This window comes from Budorcas taxicolor, chromosome 10 (genome assembly GCF_023091745.1).
Source record: "Budorcas taxicolor isolate Tak-1 chromosome 10, Takin1.1, whole genome shotgun sequence".
In the NCBI taxonomy this organism is placed as follows: Eukaryota; Metazoa; Chordata; class Mammalia; order Artiodactyla; family Bovidae; genus Budorcas; species Budorcas taxicolor.
The window spans coordinates 58,157,238-58,178,815 of NC_068919.1; the positions used below are offsets into that span (position 1 = coordinate 58,157,238).

Genomic DNA, 21,578 nt, shown 5'->3' on the forward strand with positions numbered 1-21,578 from the left:
AGTTGTCCATTTCACAATTCAAAACCGATTTTGTTTCATCCTCTTCTTGGGAATCCACTAATGGCGACATCTTTCAGGAGCACCTTTATAATCTTGTTTTTATATGGAGTGTTTACATTGACTTTACCTGTAACAACCGAGTCCCTGAGGTAAATGATAAATTCTACGCTCCTCTATCCCTTTTAGTACATTAATTTGTAAAGACGTGGTGTATAATGCAGTTCACTTTGCTGTCATCTTTTTACCTTAATCCTAAGAATTCTACTACTCGTGATAGAGTAAGTCTGCCTGGGTGTTAAGGTTTTATATCCTACTTTGACTTTCAACTCTTGAGAGAATCATAAGTGCTATATGCAGTTCATGGTCAAGGTGAAGGAAGAGTGGAATCAAGTGATGCAACAAAATAAGTGTACTAAATTTTAAGTCACTGTATTGGGATAAACTGTGTGGAAAAATTATAATTCTGCTGTCCTGTTTAACAATACAAAATTAAAGACAGAACACTTACAGGGTTTTAAATTATTTTTCTCATTAAGATTTTAATGTAGGTGTAAATGAAAATTCTCATTTAAAAAATTAAAGAAAAGTTTCCATTTATTTTTTTAGAATAAAGATTTAGTGCACAAATACAGCCCAAAGCCAACAGAAAAATAGCTTTGCCCTGTCATGTCCCTAAGAAAGCACTGCAGTTACTCAGAATAGGCCAAAAGGGGACGGGGGGGAGCAATCCTCTGAGTTCTAGGCTTCACAAAAGGACCACATATTATACTATGTACATTGATTTGATGTGCAAGTGTGCAATAAATATATACACATACATTCCTATCTGCTTTACATCATTCTAGAGTATTCATTAGATCAAGCTGGGATTTAGAAATGTGAAAAGGCCATAACAGTGAATAGGAAAATAAAGGATACAATGATTTTTAGACCAGCAGAATAATAATGCTTAGCTAGTTAATTATTTTAACTTTGGAGCAAACTAAAAAACTTGTTTTGAAATAAATGGTACCTGTAAGGAATGCTTACTGCAATACTTGTTAAATGTTCTTGGTCAGTTTTTTGATAATGGCGCTGACCAGAAGTATATGGTATAGTAACACAGCTCTCATTGTCCTACAAGTCCTTTAAATGGTCAGCTATGCCTATACAGAATCTTTATAAGCAATTCAGGAGTTGTGTTGCTCAGCCTGTTAAAAGATAACTAGCTTAAAACCTACTTCTCCTTATGTGGCTACATCAGTTATTCGTGGTCCCAGTGACGTATAAAAGAGGATATAAGCTGCTGAAGATTTCACCGAAGAAATGGAAATATCAGAAACCTCATGATCGTCAAATTTAAACCACCGCTGTCTTGCTGCATTTTTACAATAGGCAGTGTAGTGGCCACCATCCAGCCCACCGTAGTGATTCTGTACCAAACAAGATAGAAAATCAATTCAAATTGAATTATTTAAAATATGTCAATAATTTCAAAGCCTTAATGTAGTTCCTACTTTCCTGTGAGGTAAGGAACAACCTGAAACTTGTTTTTTTAGTTTGCTTCAAAAGAAAAAGTCTTTAGGTCAATGAGATACTTACTGAAACAGAAAACAAGTTGTATTTCTTCAGATTGTTCTTTGGGCCAATAACATACTGCGACAAGTCAAGATTTTCTAATGGAAAGTCCACAGATGTCTGTAATTTTTGTTTCCACCTGCCATCATAGGAAAAACTGCAGAGCAAAACATTACAGCAGTTACACTGACAGACCAAAGACATCAAAATGAACCCTAATTCATTCATCAACAATCCAGAGTTTTAGACAGTTTTTGTTTAGACATAAAAGCTGTTTCAAACACACACTCAGAATTTTAATAGTGGAGGGACCTGTCTAATGAAACTGAGGTGCATAAATGTCTTGCCCCAGGTAAACAGAGTGATAGAGATAGAACCATACCTTGGTCCCTTAATCCCTAGACCAGCTAGAGCTATTAGGTGAGTCTTTGACAAAGGTAAGAAGTTATTAACACCCCCATTTATAATGCTAATCACCACAAAGTACAGAGAAATAACAGAAGAGAGTGGCTCCAGATTTAAGCTTGTCCTTTGAGATCCAACCAGTCGATCCTAAATGAGATCAGTTCTGGGTGTTCACTGGATGGGCAGATGTTGACGCTGAAACTCTAATACTTTGGCCACCTGATGCAAAGAGCTGACTCATTTGAAAAGACCCTGATGCTGGCAAAGATTGAGGGCAGGAGGAGAAGGGGACAACAGAGGATGAGATAGTTGGATGGCATCACCAACTCAATGGACATGAGTTTGGGTAAATTCCAGGAGTTGGTGATGGACAGGGAGCCCTGGCATGCTGCGGTTCATGGAGTTGCAAAGAGTTGGACACGACTGAGCAACTGAACTGAACTTGAAGAAAGTAGAGCCAGAAACTGCATGCACACAGCCTAGTGACTAAAATAATGGCATTCCATTATCCTAACACATACTGCTTTTTTAAACACCAAAATACTGGTTGGTGTAATATGATTATTTCAAAATTATTTGTTAAAGAGTGAACTCTGAACCATTTATACTTTTAAGATATTCTCCAAGAATAATACACAGCACTAATAATCTTAACAGAAGAAATGTGTAATCATTTGTAGAATGTTTATACCTTTGCAATCTGCAACAAGCAGAAAAGGACAACTGATCTAATAAGCTTTTGTAGAAAATCTACACAAGAGATTTGAATATATCAGTGTTGAAATTAACATAAATAACTGCCTAAGTATCGCCAATAATTTGAAAATAATTTTGTTTCACTGATTTGTAAAAATTTTTTATTTTATATTGGAGTATCATTGATTAACAGTGTTGTGTTAGTTTCAGGTGTACAGCAAAGTGATTCAGTTATACTTCTATCTATTCTTTTTCAAATTCTTTTCCCATTTAGATTATCATAGAATGCTGAACAGCGGTCCCTGTGCTATACAGTAGGTTGGTTATCTGTTTTAAATACAGCAGTGTTTATTTGTCAATCTCAAACTCCCAATCTATCCCTCCTGCCCCAGTTTCAATGATTTTAAAAGACAGAGTTACATGAAAAAGTGGTGCTGTCATTTTGCCGTTATTGCAAACACTAAAGTGAACGAGCCTCTTCATTTCTCCCTAACTTCCCTGCTGCTGCTAAGTCACTTCAGTCATGTCTGACTCTGTGCGACTCCATAGACAGCAGCCCATCAGGCTCCCTCGTCCCTGGGATTCTCTAGGCAAGAACACTGGAGTGGGTTGCCGTTTCCTTCTCCAGTGCATGAAAGTGAAAAGTGAAAGTGAAGTCGCTCAGTCATGTCCAACTCTTAGTGACCCCGTGGACTGCAGCCCACCAGGCTCCTCCGTCCATGGGAGTTTCCAGGCAAGAGTACTGGAGTGGGGTGCCACTGCCTTCTCCGCTAATTTCCCTAGAAGTACCCTAACCTGATAATCTTTCTTTGTTATACATCCTAAGCAGACAGCACAATAAAGTTTAGAATAAAATACATAGAAATCCTCCATCTAAAAAGTACTAAACAGGTAGAAAAATGTGTCCCTTTTACCGTTTCAGATGGACTAAAAGCACAGGTGGCAGCTTCCAGATTTCTATCTTTTTTAGGGAATCCCGACGAGCTCTGCAATGACTGCAGTAAAACCTGTTGTTATCTGTGAGTTTTTCTTCTTTGGAAAATAACCTAAGGCAATCCTGGAGGCAAAAAATAAGTAGTAGATATGTATTAACTTATTTTTTTATTTACTGAGCATCTATTCAATAAATTACTTTGTCAGGCATGAGGAATAAACTATTTACAAAGCAGCTCCTGCTCCCCCATCCCAAACCCCCCATCCACCTCCAGAGTTATGATCTACTGAGGAAGCAGATGGGAGGAGTTGATACGGACAAAGTGTGGAGAGTGATGGTGCTATGCCCATGGAGGAGGGAAGACGTCTGCATGTCCTGAGACCATCACGGGGCAACTTCTACCTGGTGGCTCAGGACGTTCTGACTAACAAGAGGCTAACACTAAAAGTGTCAACAAGCTCTCTAAATCGCACTGCTGTTGTGTGCAAAATAGGATATTTATTTGATACCTCATGTAGAGCAATTTCTTATAAAAAGTGTACCTGAATTAAAGTCAACATACAGTTTCCCAAATTAACTTCTAAAACTTCAATACAGACTTTGAAAAACATTGTCAACTCTAAAAGAATATTTAATAGGAAAGTATTCCTTAAAAACGCACGTTTTCTTCTAATCTGCATAGGCCTAATTAAAACAATTTTTCTGTGAGTTTTAACCTATAAAATGTTTACAGGGATAAAAAGCAGAAATAAATTACCAAGTAAAGTACAACTCTATGTGCATATAAAAATTTTTTTCCTTCAGTAAATCATTTCTCTCAATCTTAATTTACCTGTAATGTACATTTACTTGTAGATGCTAGTGGGAGAGACAAATACATGAAGGCCTCAAATGTCCTAGACTTTTTGTGACAGGTGAGGCACTGTACTGTGGATTTGAATTGACCCTGAAAAAGTGCAACAATGATAGATTCATTGAGTTGCTTATGTTTCTGCCATGCATGTTCTGCAGCTTTAAAGTCATCGAGATGATCATTATTTTCTTCTTTATGTCTCTTCCGATTATCAGCCTGAAAATAAGATGTAAACTCTGTATTAATACCTCAAAGTCAACGTTTAAATATAAAATTGAAAGTATATTCAATATAAATCTTGCAGATTTAGAAATTCTTATTAAAGGAGTTCTAATAAAAAAATTTGATGCTACAAAAAAATGCTAATCAAAAATATATCCCCAAAAAACCAAAACCCACTTTATCAAAAGAGTATAACTAGTTTCAATTTCTTAATAAGTTTGTATTTAAAAAACTGAAAAGTCTGATTTTGAAAAGAGAAGACATTCCACATATAGCTGGGAGTTAGGGCTACAACTTGATGTCATTGTTTTGGTCCTAGTCTCATGGATGGATACACACTATCTTCATAAACATACACACATACAGACACACACATATACACATATATGTGTGTGTCTTTATGTGTATGTCTATGTTTGCTGGTAAGAAAGGTGATAGCAAAAGTATTTGAGAGGACAGCTTGGTGCTAAAAAGAAGCCATTGTATACAAAGAATAGTAACTTTTCACATGAATGATTTGGTCATATGGGTCACAAACACAGGATCTCTGACAACTGTGTTTACAAATTTACAATGTTTATAAATTCCTCACAATAATACAGCCTGTTAACATTTTCACAAGTAAATACAAACTGTATATACTGCCATTCAAATAGTCGAAGAAGGCAATGGCACCCCACTCCAGTACTCTTGCCTGGAAAATCCCATGGATAGAGGAGCCTGGTGGGCCACAGTCCACGGGGTCGCTAAGAGTCGGACATGACTGAGGGACTTCACTTTCGCGCATTGGAGAAGGAAATGGCAACCCACTCCAGTGTTCTTGCCTGGAGAATCCCAGGGACGGGGGAGCCTGGTGGGCTGCCGTGTATGGGGTTGCACAGAGTCGGACACGACTGAAGTGACTTAGCAGCCATTCCAATAGTAAACCTATCAGATGTATTTATTTTAAAGTTTCATGCCATAGTCCCTGCTGCTGCTAAGTCACTTCAATTGTGTCCGACTGTGCGACCCCATAGATGGCAGCCCACCAGGCTCCCCCGTCCCTGGGATTCTCCAGGCAAGAACACTGGAGTGGGTTGCCATTTCCTTCTCCAATGCACAAAAGTGAAAAGTGAAAGTGAAGTCGCTCAGTCACATCCGACTCTTGGCGACCCCGTGGACTGCGGCCTACCAGGCTCCTCTGCTCATGGGATTTTCCAGGCAAGAGTACTGGAGTGGGGTGCCATTGCCTTCTCCCTAGATTTGAATAAATTAGCACTGAACAATCAACAGCTATAAGTTTAAATTGTTATAAAAATGAGTGCAACACTGAGCAACCCTAAAGCGCCTTTGCAACTTAGAAAAATACAATTTCTTACTTTATTAAGGTCTTCATGGAGACCATCCATTAGGAACAGAAGCAGTTCTTGTGAATCTTGCTGGCTGTATCCTGCAAACTGGTCATTGATCTTCCCAATGGTGATTTTAAAGTCTTTTGGGCTGATGTACCGATACTGTCCCGTCCACAGGGCTTTCATGATTATGCCAAATTCTTCCGCCACTTCACCTTTATGCCCCAACAAATTTGACCTTTGCAAACATAATTAAAGTTATGAAAAAACAAATTATAAAAAGCTAAGATATAGCAGGTTCTTGATATCAACATTAAACTATTCACATACTGTAATATGTGACCCTACACTAAAATACTTATTCATATATTTATCACCAAATACTTACCCGAATCTTACTTTGATGACACCCCTCCAAGTTGCTTATTCTTGGCTACCAGCCCTCCACAGTCTCCTATTCCTTACCAGTAGGCTCTAGTTTATGACAGTGCGGTTCTGCCTTCCTGCACTTTTCCTTTCCTGTCTGTCCTTCACCAATCAGAGAAGGCTTTTCTTTACATTTTTCTTAAGAACAATGTTCTCTACATTGTCCTTTCCTAATCTGACATCTCTAGAGCTGGGTGGTAAGGAAATGTGGTTAGAGCACCATTTTAATATGATATTGCAGAAAAGTATGATATTTCTTTACCTATTAATATCATCCTGGTAACAGTTGCGGTTGAAATAATCAGCCAGATGTGGCGTATTACACAGGCACTGTAGTATTGAGTTCATGTAACAAGTATTTCCTAAATTACGAAGTCCAGTGAGAGCTGGTCCAGATCCTCCAAAAACAGGATTGAGGTTCCGAATTTGAGAAGCAGAAAGCCTTGTGATCTCAGCTTTAGGATAGCTTGTTGGCCTAAGGAAGAAAAAGTACACATGACATCTTAAAATGCAGTGCATCTGACATGAAGGTTCATACTTCAAAGGGCAGGAAACTCCAGCATCTGTGTACCGTGGTATATGGTAATCCTGCAGATAGTTACTAAGTTAGGTCATAAGGTACTGGGTCTTAGAGAACAGTTAGTATCTAAGTGACACTGGTGACCCTGCCATGAGGATCTTTAACTTCTTACGTGAGCACATGTTTCTTACAGATACCCTGAGATACCAGTAGGTTCTCTGGTTTCTCATGAACAGGATGAGTGTTCTAATAGAGAAGGCTCTTTCAAATGTTTTTAAATGATCCCAGGAAGTCTGGCATTACCAAATGTTGGAGTCAACCAGAACGCCAGTAACTGTGGCGCATGCACAGGAGGTTATCTGGGTGCTACAACCTGAAGTCTAGAGCTGGGCGGACAAATCCAGTAGCAACCGCTAGCCATGATACACTTACAGTTTTATAGCTCTTATAGTAGCCACAATTCAAAACAGCCACTACCATACTGGACAAAACAGATAAAGAACATGCTATCCACATGGCCACTGGACAGCACTGAACTAGAGAATGCCTACAAGACTTTAGTCATGCAGTGTATTTGACATATATGTAACTTTAAGAACTATAAGGGCACTAAGAAAACTCCTAATTGGTAAGTCTGTCTTTTATTACTGATCCTAAGTATATCTCCACCTCTGAAAGGAATACTGAGAACAGATTAAACATATTCCAACCAGTTTTTGTTTACACATGGCTCAGGTGTATGCACTCTGTTCAATATATATTTAAAAATATACAAACTACATATGCTGTAGTTTTTTAAATTGTCAAATCAACAAACTTTATAAAAATGATGATTCAAGAAAGAATTAAATGCTTACCAGTTTTAATAGTGAGCCCTGAAATCTATAGATTTTCAGAATTTACAAAATCTCCTCCAGTTAAGCTTCCACCTGGCAGGGTAAATTCTTAGGAGGAAAATATATTAACTACTTTTGGGGGAAGTGATTCTGAAGAGGCCAAAAAGACAGCCTAGTTAGAATTCCTCAGCAATTAAGAGTGTATTTAACAAATCAAAAAATCCCATTTATTTTCACCTCTATCTACCCTAAATCCCCCAAAATTAATGATCAGAAATGGTAAAGAGACTAGAAAACTATCTCATAAACCTATCAATCATAAGCCAGGAGCATTAGAGTATTCAATAACCAATAAAGCCAGGAATACATCTAAATGAGATGTTGTTTTGGGAAAACCTAAATGAACCTATTCATCACCACTGGTGAACAGAGGAACAGAAATGCAATGCAGAAAAGGGAACAGAATAAGGATTAGAAGCTGATAAACACTATAATGCTTATTATTTTAATACATGAAGTTTGCCCCCATGTTACTGAATTTTTTTTTTAAAAGTTTGGAATTTTAAGAGCTACAACAAGACATTCAACAATCCTATAAATTATAGTCCTCAAAGGGAAATTTAGGGATCATACAAGTTTATAAAAAATATCTCTCTAGTAGCACACTGTCTGAAAATGTAACCAGGTGCATACTTTTATGTCTACATCAATACATATGAATTAGTGAACAAATCACAGAATCCTTTTTGACATGTTTCAGTTAGTCTGTGACACTTGGGAGAAAAACCAAGGACATTTAATCCATTTATTTTTTTTCTCTACAGTAAACAGAAACAGCTGGGATAGCCATCCACAGAATTTTCTGTCTCCCTGATATTAGTAAACTGGTATGTTTAGAAGTTTTCAAATACAGCAAATGATTCTGTTTCTAGAAGTTAGGATAAACTTACTTGTTTTCCCGATTAACTGCTGGAGTTACTGTTGGCCTCCTCTTCTCTTCCTCTTGAATGGCCTGGGTGATATCTGGGGAGGAGTAGGAGCGCTTCAGTTTAGACGGTTCCCTATCCCGCTCAGCAGGAATCTGTGGCTTGGCTTTATGAGTTGGAGGGGTGGAAGGAGGTGCAGATGAAGGAGCCATTTCCGGTGGATACATATGAACAGTGTTGGTAGGCGAATGATAGTAACGAAAAGTTCCAGTGATGGGATCAAGAAACTTAAGCGGGGAAAAAAAGCACAGGTCAAAAAACAATGAACATTCAATGAACAACAACAAATAACTCGAAAGTATTCCACTACTAAGTTTACTTTTGGATTAAAATAATTTGAATAAAATGGTGATAATCACTTCTATAATTAAACCTTCAAAGAACCTTAGGTTTTAAAATGATACACTGTTTTTAAATGACATGCCAGGATGCTCATATATTATAGCCAGCATCCCTGATTGGCTATCGAGAAATCTAAATGAGCTATGTCCTTTATAATGAAGAAACAGAGTCAACTCTGCGTTAGAGAAGATGCAGAATAAACAAGTTCATAATTTTTTTTTTTAAACCAAAACAGTGCCATATAATTTCTTTCTGTGCTAATTTGGAGTTTTACCTTGGCCCAGCCTGACGGCAGTCCTGGTACAACCCTCCCCATTTCTTCACTTCTCGCTCTTGTCAAAGGCTCTCGAGACTAGTTTTAAAAAGAGAAGGAAAAGGAAAAGGATTTTTAAATTAAATTTTGCCATAGCAAAGAACCACAAACCTTGTGTTGGCTCCCCTTAATATTTTTTAAAAGATAAAGAACTATACATGTGTTCTTAAAGTCCTAAAATTATCGCAGCAAGGGGAAGGAGTGTATGTGCATCGCCTATAAAGATGGTGGCTTCTCTAAAAAAAAACAACACAAAGACAATTTCACTTCTAAGTGTCAACTCCAAAGATAAGAAAATTTATTTCCACACAAAGACTTGGATGCAAATGTTCACAGAATTATTATTCATAATAGCCCCAAAGCAGAAGCAATCCAGTGTCCATCAAATGTGGTATATCCACACAAGGAAGATTATACAATGAAGAAAAGTCAACCTCTTCAATGAATGGTGTTAAAGATGCATCACACTTTTGAGCTATCTAGGCAAGCATATAATTTTTTTCCACATCTCTTTTTATTGAACAAAATAATTCAAAATATGTAGGCATTCTAAATTTCAGCATATAAAGAGCACTGACATTTTATTAATTTTAAAAACAAATCTGGAGTTCCCTGGTGGTTCAGTGGTTAGGATTCAACGCTTTCACTGCCATGGCCCCAGGTTCAATCCCTGGTCAGGAAACTAAAATCCTGCAAGCTGCATGAAACAGTCAAAACAAAAACAAGCCAAGAGAGAAGACGTAAAACAAAAAACCCCAAAATATTTTTAAAACACGGTGTTGGAAAAACTGGACAGCTACATGCAAAAGAATCAAATCTAGACTATTCTCTCATACATACACAAAAATAAATTCAAAATGGATTAAAGACTTAAATCATATGACTTCTCAGGCAAAGGTAACAAAAGCAAAGACAGAAAAATGGAACTACATCAAATTAAAAAGATTTTGCACAGAGAAGGAAACTACCAACAAAATGAAAAGGCCACCTACTGAATGGGAGAAGATATTTGCAAACAATATATCTGATAAGGGGTTAATGTCCAAATTATACAAAGAACCCATACAACTCAACATCAAAGAAACAAAAATCTGATTTAAAAATGGGCACAGGATCTGAACAGACATTTTTCCAAAGACAGATGGCCAATACACTCATGAAAAGATGCTCAGCATCACTGGTCATCAGGGAAAAGCATCAAAACCACAATGAGGTAACACCTCACACTCATCAGAATGGCTGTTATCAAAAAGATGACATATAACAAGTGTTGGCAAATGTGAAAAAAAAAAGGAACCCTAGTATAACACTGTTGATGGGAATGTAAATTGGTGCAGTCACTATGGAAAACAGTATGGAGATTGTTAAAAACAAATTTTAAACAGAAATACCATATGATCCAGCAATTCTACTCCTGGTTATTTATCCAAAGAAACAAAAACACTGATTAGAAAAGATATGTGTACCCCTATGTTCATTACATCATTATTTACAACAGCCACAAATATGGAAGCAACCTAGATGTCCATAAATAGATGAATGGATAAAGAAGATGTACAGTATATATACACAATGGAAGATTAGCCATAAAAAAGAATGAAATTTTGTCATTTGTGACAACATGGATGGATCTAGTCAGCCTCAAAAGACAAATATATGATTTCACTTACATGCAGAATCTAAAAAACAAATCTAAAAAACAAATGAACAAGACAAAACAGAAACAGTTACAGATGTGAGAACAAACAAGTGGTTACCACCAGCGGTGAGGAGTGGGGCAGCGGGTGGTGGTGAGAAAAAGAAATAGATGAGGAAAATTAAGAGGTACAAACTTTCAGTTGCAAAATAAATGAGTCACATGGATGAAATATATGTTGTGGGAATATAGTCAATAGCTGTGTATCCTTGTATGATGACATAACTAGACTTAACTATGGTGATCATTTGGAAATGTATATGCCTATGTTGAACATAGTATTATAAGTCATTTATACTTCAAAAACAAACACAAAGGAAAAAGGATCAGACTTATGGTTATCAGAGGTGGAAGGCAGAACAGGAACTTGGAGGAAGATAGTCAAACAAACTTCCAGTTATAAGTGGATATAAGGTACAACATGATTAATTAACGCTGCTATATGTTACATCTGATAGTTGTTAAGAAAGTAAATCTTAAAGAGTTCTTATCACTATTTTTTTACTCTTAAATTTTTTTTCCATGAGATAACAATCATTATATTGTACATCTTAAACTTATACAGTGTTATATGTCAATTGTATCTCAATAAAACCGGAAGGAAAAGAATAAGAACAAAGTAGGATTTTAAAAAGCCCAAAACACTTAGTGTTCAAAAGGAAAAAGCATTATTAATGGTGTAATAGACCAAAAAAAAAAAAAAGCCCATGAAAAGCACACATGATATTATTAGGTTAAAAAAAATCTTCTCTGGTAGGGCTGAATCTCTTTGCTATTCACCTGAAACTATCATAGCACTGTTTACTAACTGGCTGTATCCCAATAAAAGAAAAAGTGGAGCTCCCTAGTGTCTAGCAGTTACGATTTGGCACTTTCATTGCCAAGGCCCAGGTTCAGTCCCTGCTTGGGGAACTGAGATCCTACAAGTTGTGTGGGGTAGCCAAAAAGAAAAGAAAAAAAAATCTCCAAAATTATGAAAATCAATGAAGAGTAATAGCCAAGGGTAGGAAAAGGCAACATTAATGGGATTACTGCCAAAATTTTTGATCAGATGAATGAACAAATGACATAGACTTGACAAATAAAACCATTACACACAAAGAAACTGGCCATATTCTAAGCAGACACAAACTTCATCATATAAAAATTTGGCACCTAATTCCTCCATTGTGAGATCAGAAGATTATATTTCACTCTAGTCTTTTGATGATCACACATCAAGCATAAAAATGAAGAAAGCAGCTATTTATCTCAATTAGCAAAAATATGTTGCATTCCATAGATGTGAAAAGCAATTCCAGTCCCAACCAATCAAGAGCAGGTAAGCAAATGTAACTGGATCAGTACAAATCTATCATCTCCTAGAAAATCAACTGAAATGTCTACCCTGTTTATGGACTGCTACTGATGTCACTTTTTATGTACGTTTTCTTACACTTAGTTGGCAATTTGTACTGTTTCTGCTTACCTTGCCTGAACTTGAATCTCCTGCCACAGAGGCATGAGGCACATCTCCTGTTGACTTCTGCACTTCTGGGGTTGGACACCTTTTCCCCCTATCTTCTACAGATTTCTTGGCATCGGTAGTCTCATGTTCACTTTTACTTTGTCTTTTTACTCCTGTTATTTCTCTGCCCCTCTTTGCTGAAGTTTCTTTATCTTCTTTCCTGGCCTGTTCACTTTCTTTCTTTTCCATTTGTTCTGCTTTTTGTTGCTTCTCTATGATTTCATTTTCTTCAGCTTCTTGTTCCTTTCTGTCTTTTTGTTCTTGTTCTTCCCTCCTCAGTCTCTCTTTCTGTTCCTCTTGCTGCCTTTCTCTAAGTTCTTTTTCTTGTTTGTTTTTTTCCATTAGAAGAGCAGTTTCTGCGTGAATACGAGCTTTTTCTTCGTCCGTTAGCATGGCAGTTGGAGGGGGAAATACCGGTTTTGTGGAACGATCAGGAACAACTTTTTCACTCTGAGGAGACTGTTCCTCATGATCTGTACTTTCAGATTTCATTCTATGATCTTCAGGCAATTTGATTGCTGGTTTTTTACTACGATCAATCTGTATCAACAAATACAGAGAAAAACATCCTTTTGTTGAAATCCAGGAACACAATAACCTCAGTTCTTGATATCAAGTTGTGATAAAAAGAACCATCACTCTGTGGAGACAATATCTGCCAAAACATCCATTTGTAAATGACCTAATGTCAAGATTTCTCATAAGGCACTTGGCACTTACATCCTCTTGATTCCACACTTTCAATACCCTGATATGTTTTGTGTATGAAGATTTCATTCTATAACATAAAGAACCAGACCTGAGCACCCCTAAAGTTCCATTTCCACATACCCAACTGCCTACTCAGTGTCTTCACATGAGTATCTCACATATATCACAAACCTAATATGGCCAAAACCGAATTCATGACCTCCCCCAACAAACGCATGGGTATGCCCACTATGCGTTGCTCAAATAAAAAAAACTCAGAGTTTCATATATTTCAAATTTGTTTCTCCATTCTGTTGCCAGAGTAATCATTTTAAAACATAAATCTGACCACTGACTTAAAATCTTACTGTCAATAACCACTCACTGCACTTAGATTACATAGACTTAGATCTAAAAGTCTTGCCATGCCTGTGTGGTCTCTCTTCTGCCTATACATCAGCCATACTTAACCCTGCCCCCATCTTTAATTCCTCAAAGATGCCATGCTTCTTCCCAAGTCAGGCCTTTATACTAGTTGTTCAGCTAGATAATGCCCACAATATTAAGTTTTAGCTTAAATATCTCTCCCTTAGAAAAGACTTCCCTGATCCCTAAGGACCAGCTAAGCCTCTTGATATATGCTGTCATAATGCTCTATTCTTTTCCCTCTTAGTACTTACTGGGATTCTGAGTAAACAACTTTAATTGTTTAAAATCTTCCCTATTAGCCCATAAGCTCCAGGAGGGTAGAGACTGTGCCTAACAGGAAATAAAATGTTGCAGAGAGAATGAATAAAATATTCCAGAACAACTTCCATAAGAGATAAGATACTAATTAAAACCGAGTAATTACCTCAATTTAACAATATACTAACCCTACAAAATTGTTAAAAATGACCCTAACATCATTTCTTGAGATGTTCACTGAAATAAAAATGAGAATGTCTGCCAGTAACAACCTGTATAGTTCCTACAAAATGAACTGTATGTTTTTCCCATTAGAAAACACTATCACAAGGAATCATTCCTCTGCTCTTCTCTTTTTGCCTCTTCACTTAAAAAAAAAAAACCTTCCCTGCTCCCACCCTTTTTAAAATTTATTTGTGAATAAAGTTAGAACAAACACTGAGGATGAGGTTAACAATAAAAGGTGAACAGGGATCAAAATAAATGTTTTCATCCACATTTTCCACTCATCTTAAAAGCTATGATCATGTTACTTTCAAGTTTAAAATTCTTTAACGATTTCCTTTCGCCTACAGGACAAAATTCCAAGAGAGATCAAAGTCTCTCTTGATGACTTCTGTCCACTTTTCCAATCTTATCTATCATCACACTCACCTCTCTCCGAGAGCTGTGCCCAAGCCTGTCAGAACTACTTACCAATCCCAGAACATGCTTTGTGCCTTTAGTCATAAAATTTTTCCACTTGTTTCTTTCATCCTTAAATCCTACTCCACTCTTAAAGCCCAGATAAAAATACTACCTCCTCCATGAAGACCACCCTGATGATACCGACTCTCAGTGAGAACTTCTCTTCTTGATGTATGTGTGCTCCACTGACTATTAAACAGTACATATTTATTGATGCATATTATTGATTATATTAAATAGTACATGTTTATCAAGGTACAATTCATAAATTGTACATATCTCAGAAAGTCACACAGGGATTATGATTTAAATAACATGGTGATTAAATTGAAAGGAAGTACAATGTCATAAGCTCTTTTTAAAATTTCTTAAATTTTCATTTTAAGAAAAATTATTCAAATAATTAGTCTTAAGATTTAATCAGAAATGTTAAAAGTAGGCCTTAAAACATGAACTGCTTTATTTTATATCCCCAAAAAATGACTAAATTTTCTAATCAGAGCCTGCTCCACAAACCAGATGTTCCTGCTAAGTCGCTTCAGTCGTGTCCGACTCTGTGCGACCCCATAGACGGCAGCCCACCAGGCTCCCCCGTCCCTGGGATTCTCCCCGTCCCTGGCAAGAACACTGGAGTGCGTTGCCATTTCCTTCTCCAATGCATGAAAGTGAAAAGTGAAAGTGAAGTCGCTCAGTCGTGTCCGACTCCTAGCGACCCCATGGACTGCAGCCTACCAGGCTCCTCTGCCCATGGGATTTTCCAGGCAAGAGTACTGGAGTGGGGTGCTATTGCCTTCTCCTACTTCAAATATGAAATATTATTTAAATATCTGAGAAAAAAATTAAAAATGCTAAAAAAAAAAATCTTACTGGAAAATACACAGGAAAGAATTAGTTTATCTTCCTTTAAATAAAATCTAATGACAAGAAAGATATTATAATTTTTTTATTTTAACATCTTTTATGTAAGCCCTTTTAAACAATTATTGTTAAAATATGCCTGTTATTTATGTGTCAGAGTCTAAGGAAATCAAACTAAAGAACTATTTCAAAACCAAAATACTGACATCATATATCTATCATCTGTAAGCCAAACCATCTGGGAAAATACTATGAATTAAATTTATAATAAACACCTGCAAGTGTTGTTCAAGGTCACTGTGCTAATACTGTCTTCCATTAGTATTGCCTATACTAAATGGACCCAGTTAGGTTTAAAATCCTTTCAATTTTCTATCCTGATATTGCTGTGGCAGTAAGACAATTACAATGAAGTTTTTTTATGGCAAAAATGTACCAGTATACCAAAAATAGAGAAATATAGATTTTTTTCAATATTTTTCTTTCTAAAATATTGAAGGTATATATACACTACATACATATTTCTATACTATATCCTTAATATTAAAAGAAAAGACATAATAAAAGTTAAAACATACCTGTGGAATATTCTTTAAAATAGGCACTGGCTGAATTATGGGTGAAACATCAGATTTAGAAGCAGCAATTGGTTCAACTGGAGCTGATATATTCAGTGGTCCCATTCTCTCATCTTGACTGTTTATCAATTCTGTATTTTCACTGATTTCTATAGGAGGTATCATCTGGGCAGTAGGTTTAGAAGGAACTGATTCTTCCAGTGAAGGGTAAGTGAAGTCCACTAAAATCCCCAAAAGATAAAAATATTCTTGAAAGAAGAGCAAACCCCATAAACAGTACTTCATGTCTCATGCATGTTCTATGTCATACTTAAACATGAAGTAAGCAGTGACGACCTCAACAGTCTTAATGAATTGATAAACATTAACTTTCATACTGTGGACATCTTGTATTTTTTATGCCTAAAAGCAAACTGCTATCTAACAGGACAAATGCACACACAACCAAGAACACTACCCTGAGAACAGAAAAAATTTAAAATTTTACCAAAGCAATTTTAAACAAAAAATTTCACATACATACATGAGACAGACACCTCTTCATTCTTGCCTCGTGGGGGTGGTGTAACTTTAGCATTTGTTGTATACTGTGGATAACAAAGGAGCCAGTTTTCATAGCCTCCTTCTAAAACCAAAGGTTCATTGCACAGGACAGCTTTACTTTCCCACTATAAAATAAGGAAATAGTATGTTTATTAATATGGTAGCAGTCTCTTGACAGCTAAAAACACAACAAACCTGAATATTAAACTGTTCTTAAAAGATCCATTTCTTGTAAATGATTATAAAAAAAAAAGAGACAGCTGAATTCAAAATTCAGCATTTAATGAAACAAATGGATAGATCAGGTTTTTAAAATCACACAAATAATCCATGATCTTAGAAGAAAAATAGGAACACAACATACGATAAAAATATAACCTCATCATCCAGAAATAACATTTTAGTTTATTCTTACTGTTTTCTATATATACTTTTCATTTTTTAATAAAATAATGAAACTTATGCTGCTTTTCTTTAATACGATCATCTATTATCCATAAAGAGCTATATCATCATCTGTAATGACCAGATAATATTCTGTTTTATACAGACACCTACATACACACACACACCAAAACTGAATCAACAATTACTGATTATAATAACTGTTTCAACAATTATTATTTTTCCTATTTAATTATAAAAAATGCTGAGATAAATACTAAAGATCCTATGCTAAGTCACTTCAGTCGTGTCCGACTCTGCGACCCCATACACGGCAGCCCACCAGGCTCCCTCATCCCTGGGATTCTCCAGGCAGGAACACGAGTGGGTTGCCATTTCCTTCTCCAATAAAGATCCTATACACATACCTAATTGACTCCATTAGGAAAAGTTCCCAGAAGTAGAGAGGGTAGGCCAAGAACATTTTAAGGCTTTTTATACATATTGCTCATCTTTGAAATGAACTTTAAAAAATATGTTTGTGTATTTCTGTACAATAATTTCCTAAAACCGTTGGCTTAAAAGATGCCATCAAACTGCCCTTCAAAAGACAATGTCAGTTTACACATTTACCATCAGTGTATGAGAATGCCCATTGTAAGTCTTTATAATTTTTACCAAACTGGTGGACATAAAATGAGTTGTATTAGCATTTATATGTGAAGTTTAACATCTTTTAATACATTTATTAACCCTTTATAGTCTATGGCTTACCTTAATCTCATCTTTCGCCCATTTTTCTACAGACTGCTATTTTTCTTAGTAAACAGTGAATGTACTCTTAGTATTAAGGAAAATAGGTTTTCGTCTTGTTACAAATATTTTCCCTGACTTTTTATTTGTGGTATTTTCAGTACAGTCAAATATATGAGCCTCTTTGGTTCGGGATCAAGGTAATAAAAACATTTATCATGGCTTTTCCTGGTAGTTCATTGTTTCAATCAACATATTTATGTCTTTTACCCATTTGGAATCTAGTGTGGTCTAAAAAATAAGGCAGAGATCCTCTTTCTTTTACTTTACTGGCTAGCCAGCTCTCCTCAAACCAGTTATTTCAATCCATCTTTTCCTCACTGATCTGTTATGTCATCTTTATCATACACTAAACTTTACAGGTACCTTAGGCTTACCTTTATGAAGCTGTCACTTTTTTACTGAGAAGTAGGTGAATACTGGCAGTTTCATATATCAGCCTATACCTGGCTATATTCTGCGATTTCCTGCTTTGAAGCATGATTGTTTCAAGGCTTTTAAGACTGTTCTCCTGGAATACAATGTTCCATCAACTGACCCTCCTACCAGCACACTGAGTTTTATTCTTACCACATGCTTACCAGCATTTAGTGCTATTTAATAATTTAACATATTAAACCAAGTATTACTTTTATCCTTGTTAATCTGATCACGACAGTGACATTAACTGTTTGAATTTGCATTTCTGATTACTAGTCATGTTGATATTCTTATTTTTGTCACTTTCATATCTTCTGTTTATGTGTATCTGTTTCTACTACTTACTTCAACATTTTATCTTAAGTAATCTTCTTATTTATTTGCAAAAACTCTGCAGATTTTAGGTGTTCTAAATCAGTGCCATATCTGTTACAAATATTTTTACCTTCTGCCTTCAAATCATTTTTTCACACGTAAGTTTTTATTTTATTGTTGTATCAGTCTTTTTTCCTTAATGATTTCTTCCTTTATGTTTCATAACAAAAACAGCATTTTCCAAATAATTTACATTTCTGGAAGTTCTAATTATCCTACTGTTAAGATAATTTTAATATTATTCAGTTATTCAAAACTAGTCTTCTAAATCTGAATTTTTTAGAAGTCTACAACCAAAGCATGATGGATCTTCATGTCCTTAAGATAATCAACTAGTCAACATACCTTTCTAACAACCAGAGAAGGCTTGCAATTACAGTGAACTAACAAGGAAACTTGCTAACCTTGAAAAGTGCATCTTTCAGACTCCGTAGAGTTGTCCCAAGTTGTAAATCTTTTGCAGAACTAAACCAGTCAAGAAGGACCACATAATCCACAGTCCCCCTCTTCTTCCATGTGTCTTTAGAATCATCTGGGAGGTTTGCTTCAATCCAACTAGCAGTGACTCTGAAATGTATTAACATTTGTATTGGGGCAAAAGCAGACAAGAGGTCCTAATATACTGTTATAAGACACCAAGTTTTGTTCCACAGTCTTTATCATACCATAGCAAACGTTTTTTCTTTTTTTTTTGGCCATGTCATGGGGCTTCTGGGATTTTAATTCCCCAACCAGGGACTGAACCCAGAGCCCTTGGCAATAAAAGCAGAGTCCTAACCACTGGACCGCCAGGGAACTCCTCATATCATAGCAAAGTTTCCTTTCTAAGGTCAGACTGTATGTTAAGAATCACCTAAAATGTTTAACACCTTCACTAATGCATGGTATTAAAACATATTTTAGTAATTATTAGAGGCTGAAAGAAACAGACTCATTTGACCCTTAATATTAAAAAAAGAAGTAGGGGGCAAAAAATGAAAACATAGGAACTCATCTGACTACATCTCAGTCAAATATACATAATGGGGGACAGGGGGTAACACTTTTATATTTCAGTTCTCTTATACCTATACAGATAATTAATAAGTAACCAAATAACAAAATGCTTATTTAACAAACACATACAGCATTTACCATGTGCCAGGTACTATTCTAAATGTTTTATTCTCATTGACTCTCACTAGATCCTCACTATACTCCTATAAAATAGGCATTATTATCCTTATAGATGGGGAAACTGAGGCACAAAGGGGTTAGTATCCAAGGTTACAGTTGCCGCTAGCTCACATGTACACTCTTAACTGTTTTGCTGTGCTGCCTGCTATCATCACCTGTGAATAATGCCAAGTGTACACTAAAGCATGTTCTTCACTTCCAACTTCGCTCACACAAAAGCTTAAATTCTTACCTAAAGAGCCCCAGTGCATGGCTCCTACCTCAAATCCTATTACCTGAACATCCTTATCATGCTTAACTAACTTATTCCCCTCAACTCCATTGCACCCTTGGCACTGCCTTGTGATTCCTGGTTTATGCAGGCATGCTCCTGCCTAAGCACCTCTGCTCCTACTGTCCCCTCTGTCTGGAACTCTCTTTCCTCAGGTAAGCACATCACTCATTTCTCTTATCTCAAGGTTAGCTGAGGGATAGCTTCTCCATGAAACCTTCATGGATTAAAATGTTTAATACTCAGCCCAACATACACACTGAACACAGTCATCTCCATAGCGCTTATCAATGGCAGATGTACATTTTAAGGTTTACTGTCTGTCTCACCTATCCTGTTAAAATAGAAGCTCCACGAAGCAAAGATTTCTGTCTGTTCAGTGATTTCGCCCCAGCTCTTAGAACCACAGTCACTCAGCCCATCATGAGTGCTCAGTAAATATCTGCTGAAATGATGGAATGAATAATACAGATTTGCACCTCCAGGTAAGGAACTCCACATTATTCCTAGCAAAGCACCTAGGCATTTCAGTATTTAACTGGTGGTGCTGGCAAACTGGGCAGAAACTTGTATTCTAAGTAAAACTAAATGGTTTAGATAATTTAAGAGAAAAAAATCCTGTTCCTATATTATAATGTTGGTTACCATATTTTCTAGGAAATAAGGGGAAAAAAAGAAATACAAAATACTGTTTTATAGTTAAATCCCACTTGATATACAAAGATTAGAGATTAAAAGGATGCTTGGTCAACAAAGGAGGAGGAAAACTGAAACATGATATTCTTAAGGACAATTTCTGACTCTAAGGATATATTTGCCTAAATACACTTTGTCTAAAAACTCACTAGTATTCTTCAGAACTCTAGTTTAGAAAACAATAAAATCAGTCAGTACTCCTCAAACTTCAGTCTTTCACATACCCCCTTCACAAGCTGCTACAACTCTGCTCTCCTTTGTCTACTGTGTAATGTTTTAACTATTTAATTGAAAGTGAACCTTTACTTGAATTGTTTTTAACAGGAAAGTGTATGTTCCTATATGCATGAAAAAACAGCATCATGTCCAATAAATAAAGGATAATCCTAAAAGTAAATAAAACAGATGAGTGAATTATGCTATGTTCACATAATAGATCACCAAATAGCAATGAGGATAAACAAATTACAACCGCACACAATAATATACATGACTCACAAACATAAGGTCAAGTATAAGAAGCCAGACATTGAAGACTTTAGATTGTACAATTCCATTTATATAAACTACAAAAACAAATCTGTTGGTGCTTCCTTTGGGTGGATGGGGGATATGGGTAGCCACAGATAGGTAGCATAAGGGGGGCCTCCTAGAATGATGGTAATGTTCTGTTTCTTGGTCCAGACACTAGCTAAATGGATGCATTCAGTTTTTGAAAACTGACTGGGCTAAGGATATTGTTACCTGTAGAGAACTCTGAGGCCTGCTCTCTGGCA

The 21,578-nt window shown here is 36.2% G+C and overlaps 1 protein-coding gene across 1 annotated transcript in view; it reads right to left on the reverse strand.

The window, feature by feature from the left end:
• Positions 1 to 554: 554 nt before the first annotated feature.
• The window catches only part of USP8 (ubiquitin specific peptidase 8), a 36,176-nt gene continuing 15,152 nt past the window's right edge, over positions 555 to 21,578 (reverse strand). The window contains exons 7-18 of the mRNA XM_052646715.1: positions 19,064 to 19,226; positions 16,648 to 16,792; positions 16,125 to 16,345; positions 12,586 to 13,164; positions 9,383 to 9,460; positions 8,731 to 8,993; positions 6,687 to 6,899; positions 6,026 to 6,236; positions 4,425 to 4,661; positions 3,573 to 3,715; positions 1,582 to 1,714; positions 555 to 1,412 (exon numbers count right to left, since the gene is read on the reverse strand). Coding sequence (XP_052502675.1) covers positions 1,227 to 1,412; positions 1,582 to 1,714; positions 3,573 to 3,715; positions 4,425 to 4,661; positions 6,026 to 6,236; positions 6,687 to 6,899; positions 8,731 to 8,993; positions 9,383 to 9,460; positions 12,586 to 13,164; positions 16,125 to 16,345; positions 16,648 to 16,792; positions 19,064 to 19,226 — 2,572 coding nt within the window. The 3' untranslated portion in view covers positions 555 to 1,226. The remainder of the gene's footprint in view (positions 1,413 to 1,581; positions 1,715 to 3,572; positions 3,716 to 4,424; positions 4,662 to 6,025; positions 6,237 to 6,686; positions 6,900 to 8,730; positions 8,994 to 9,382; positions 9,461 to 12,585; positions 13,165 to 16,124; positions 16,346 to 16,647; positions 16,793 to 19,063; positions 19,227 to 21,578) is intronic.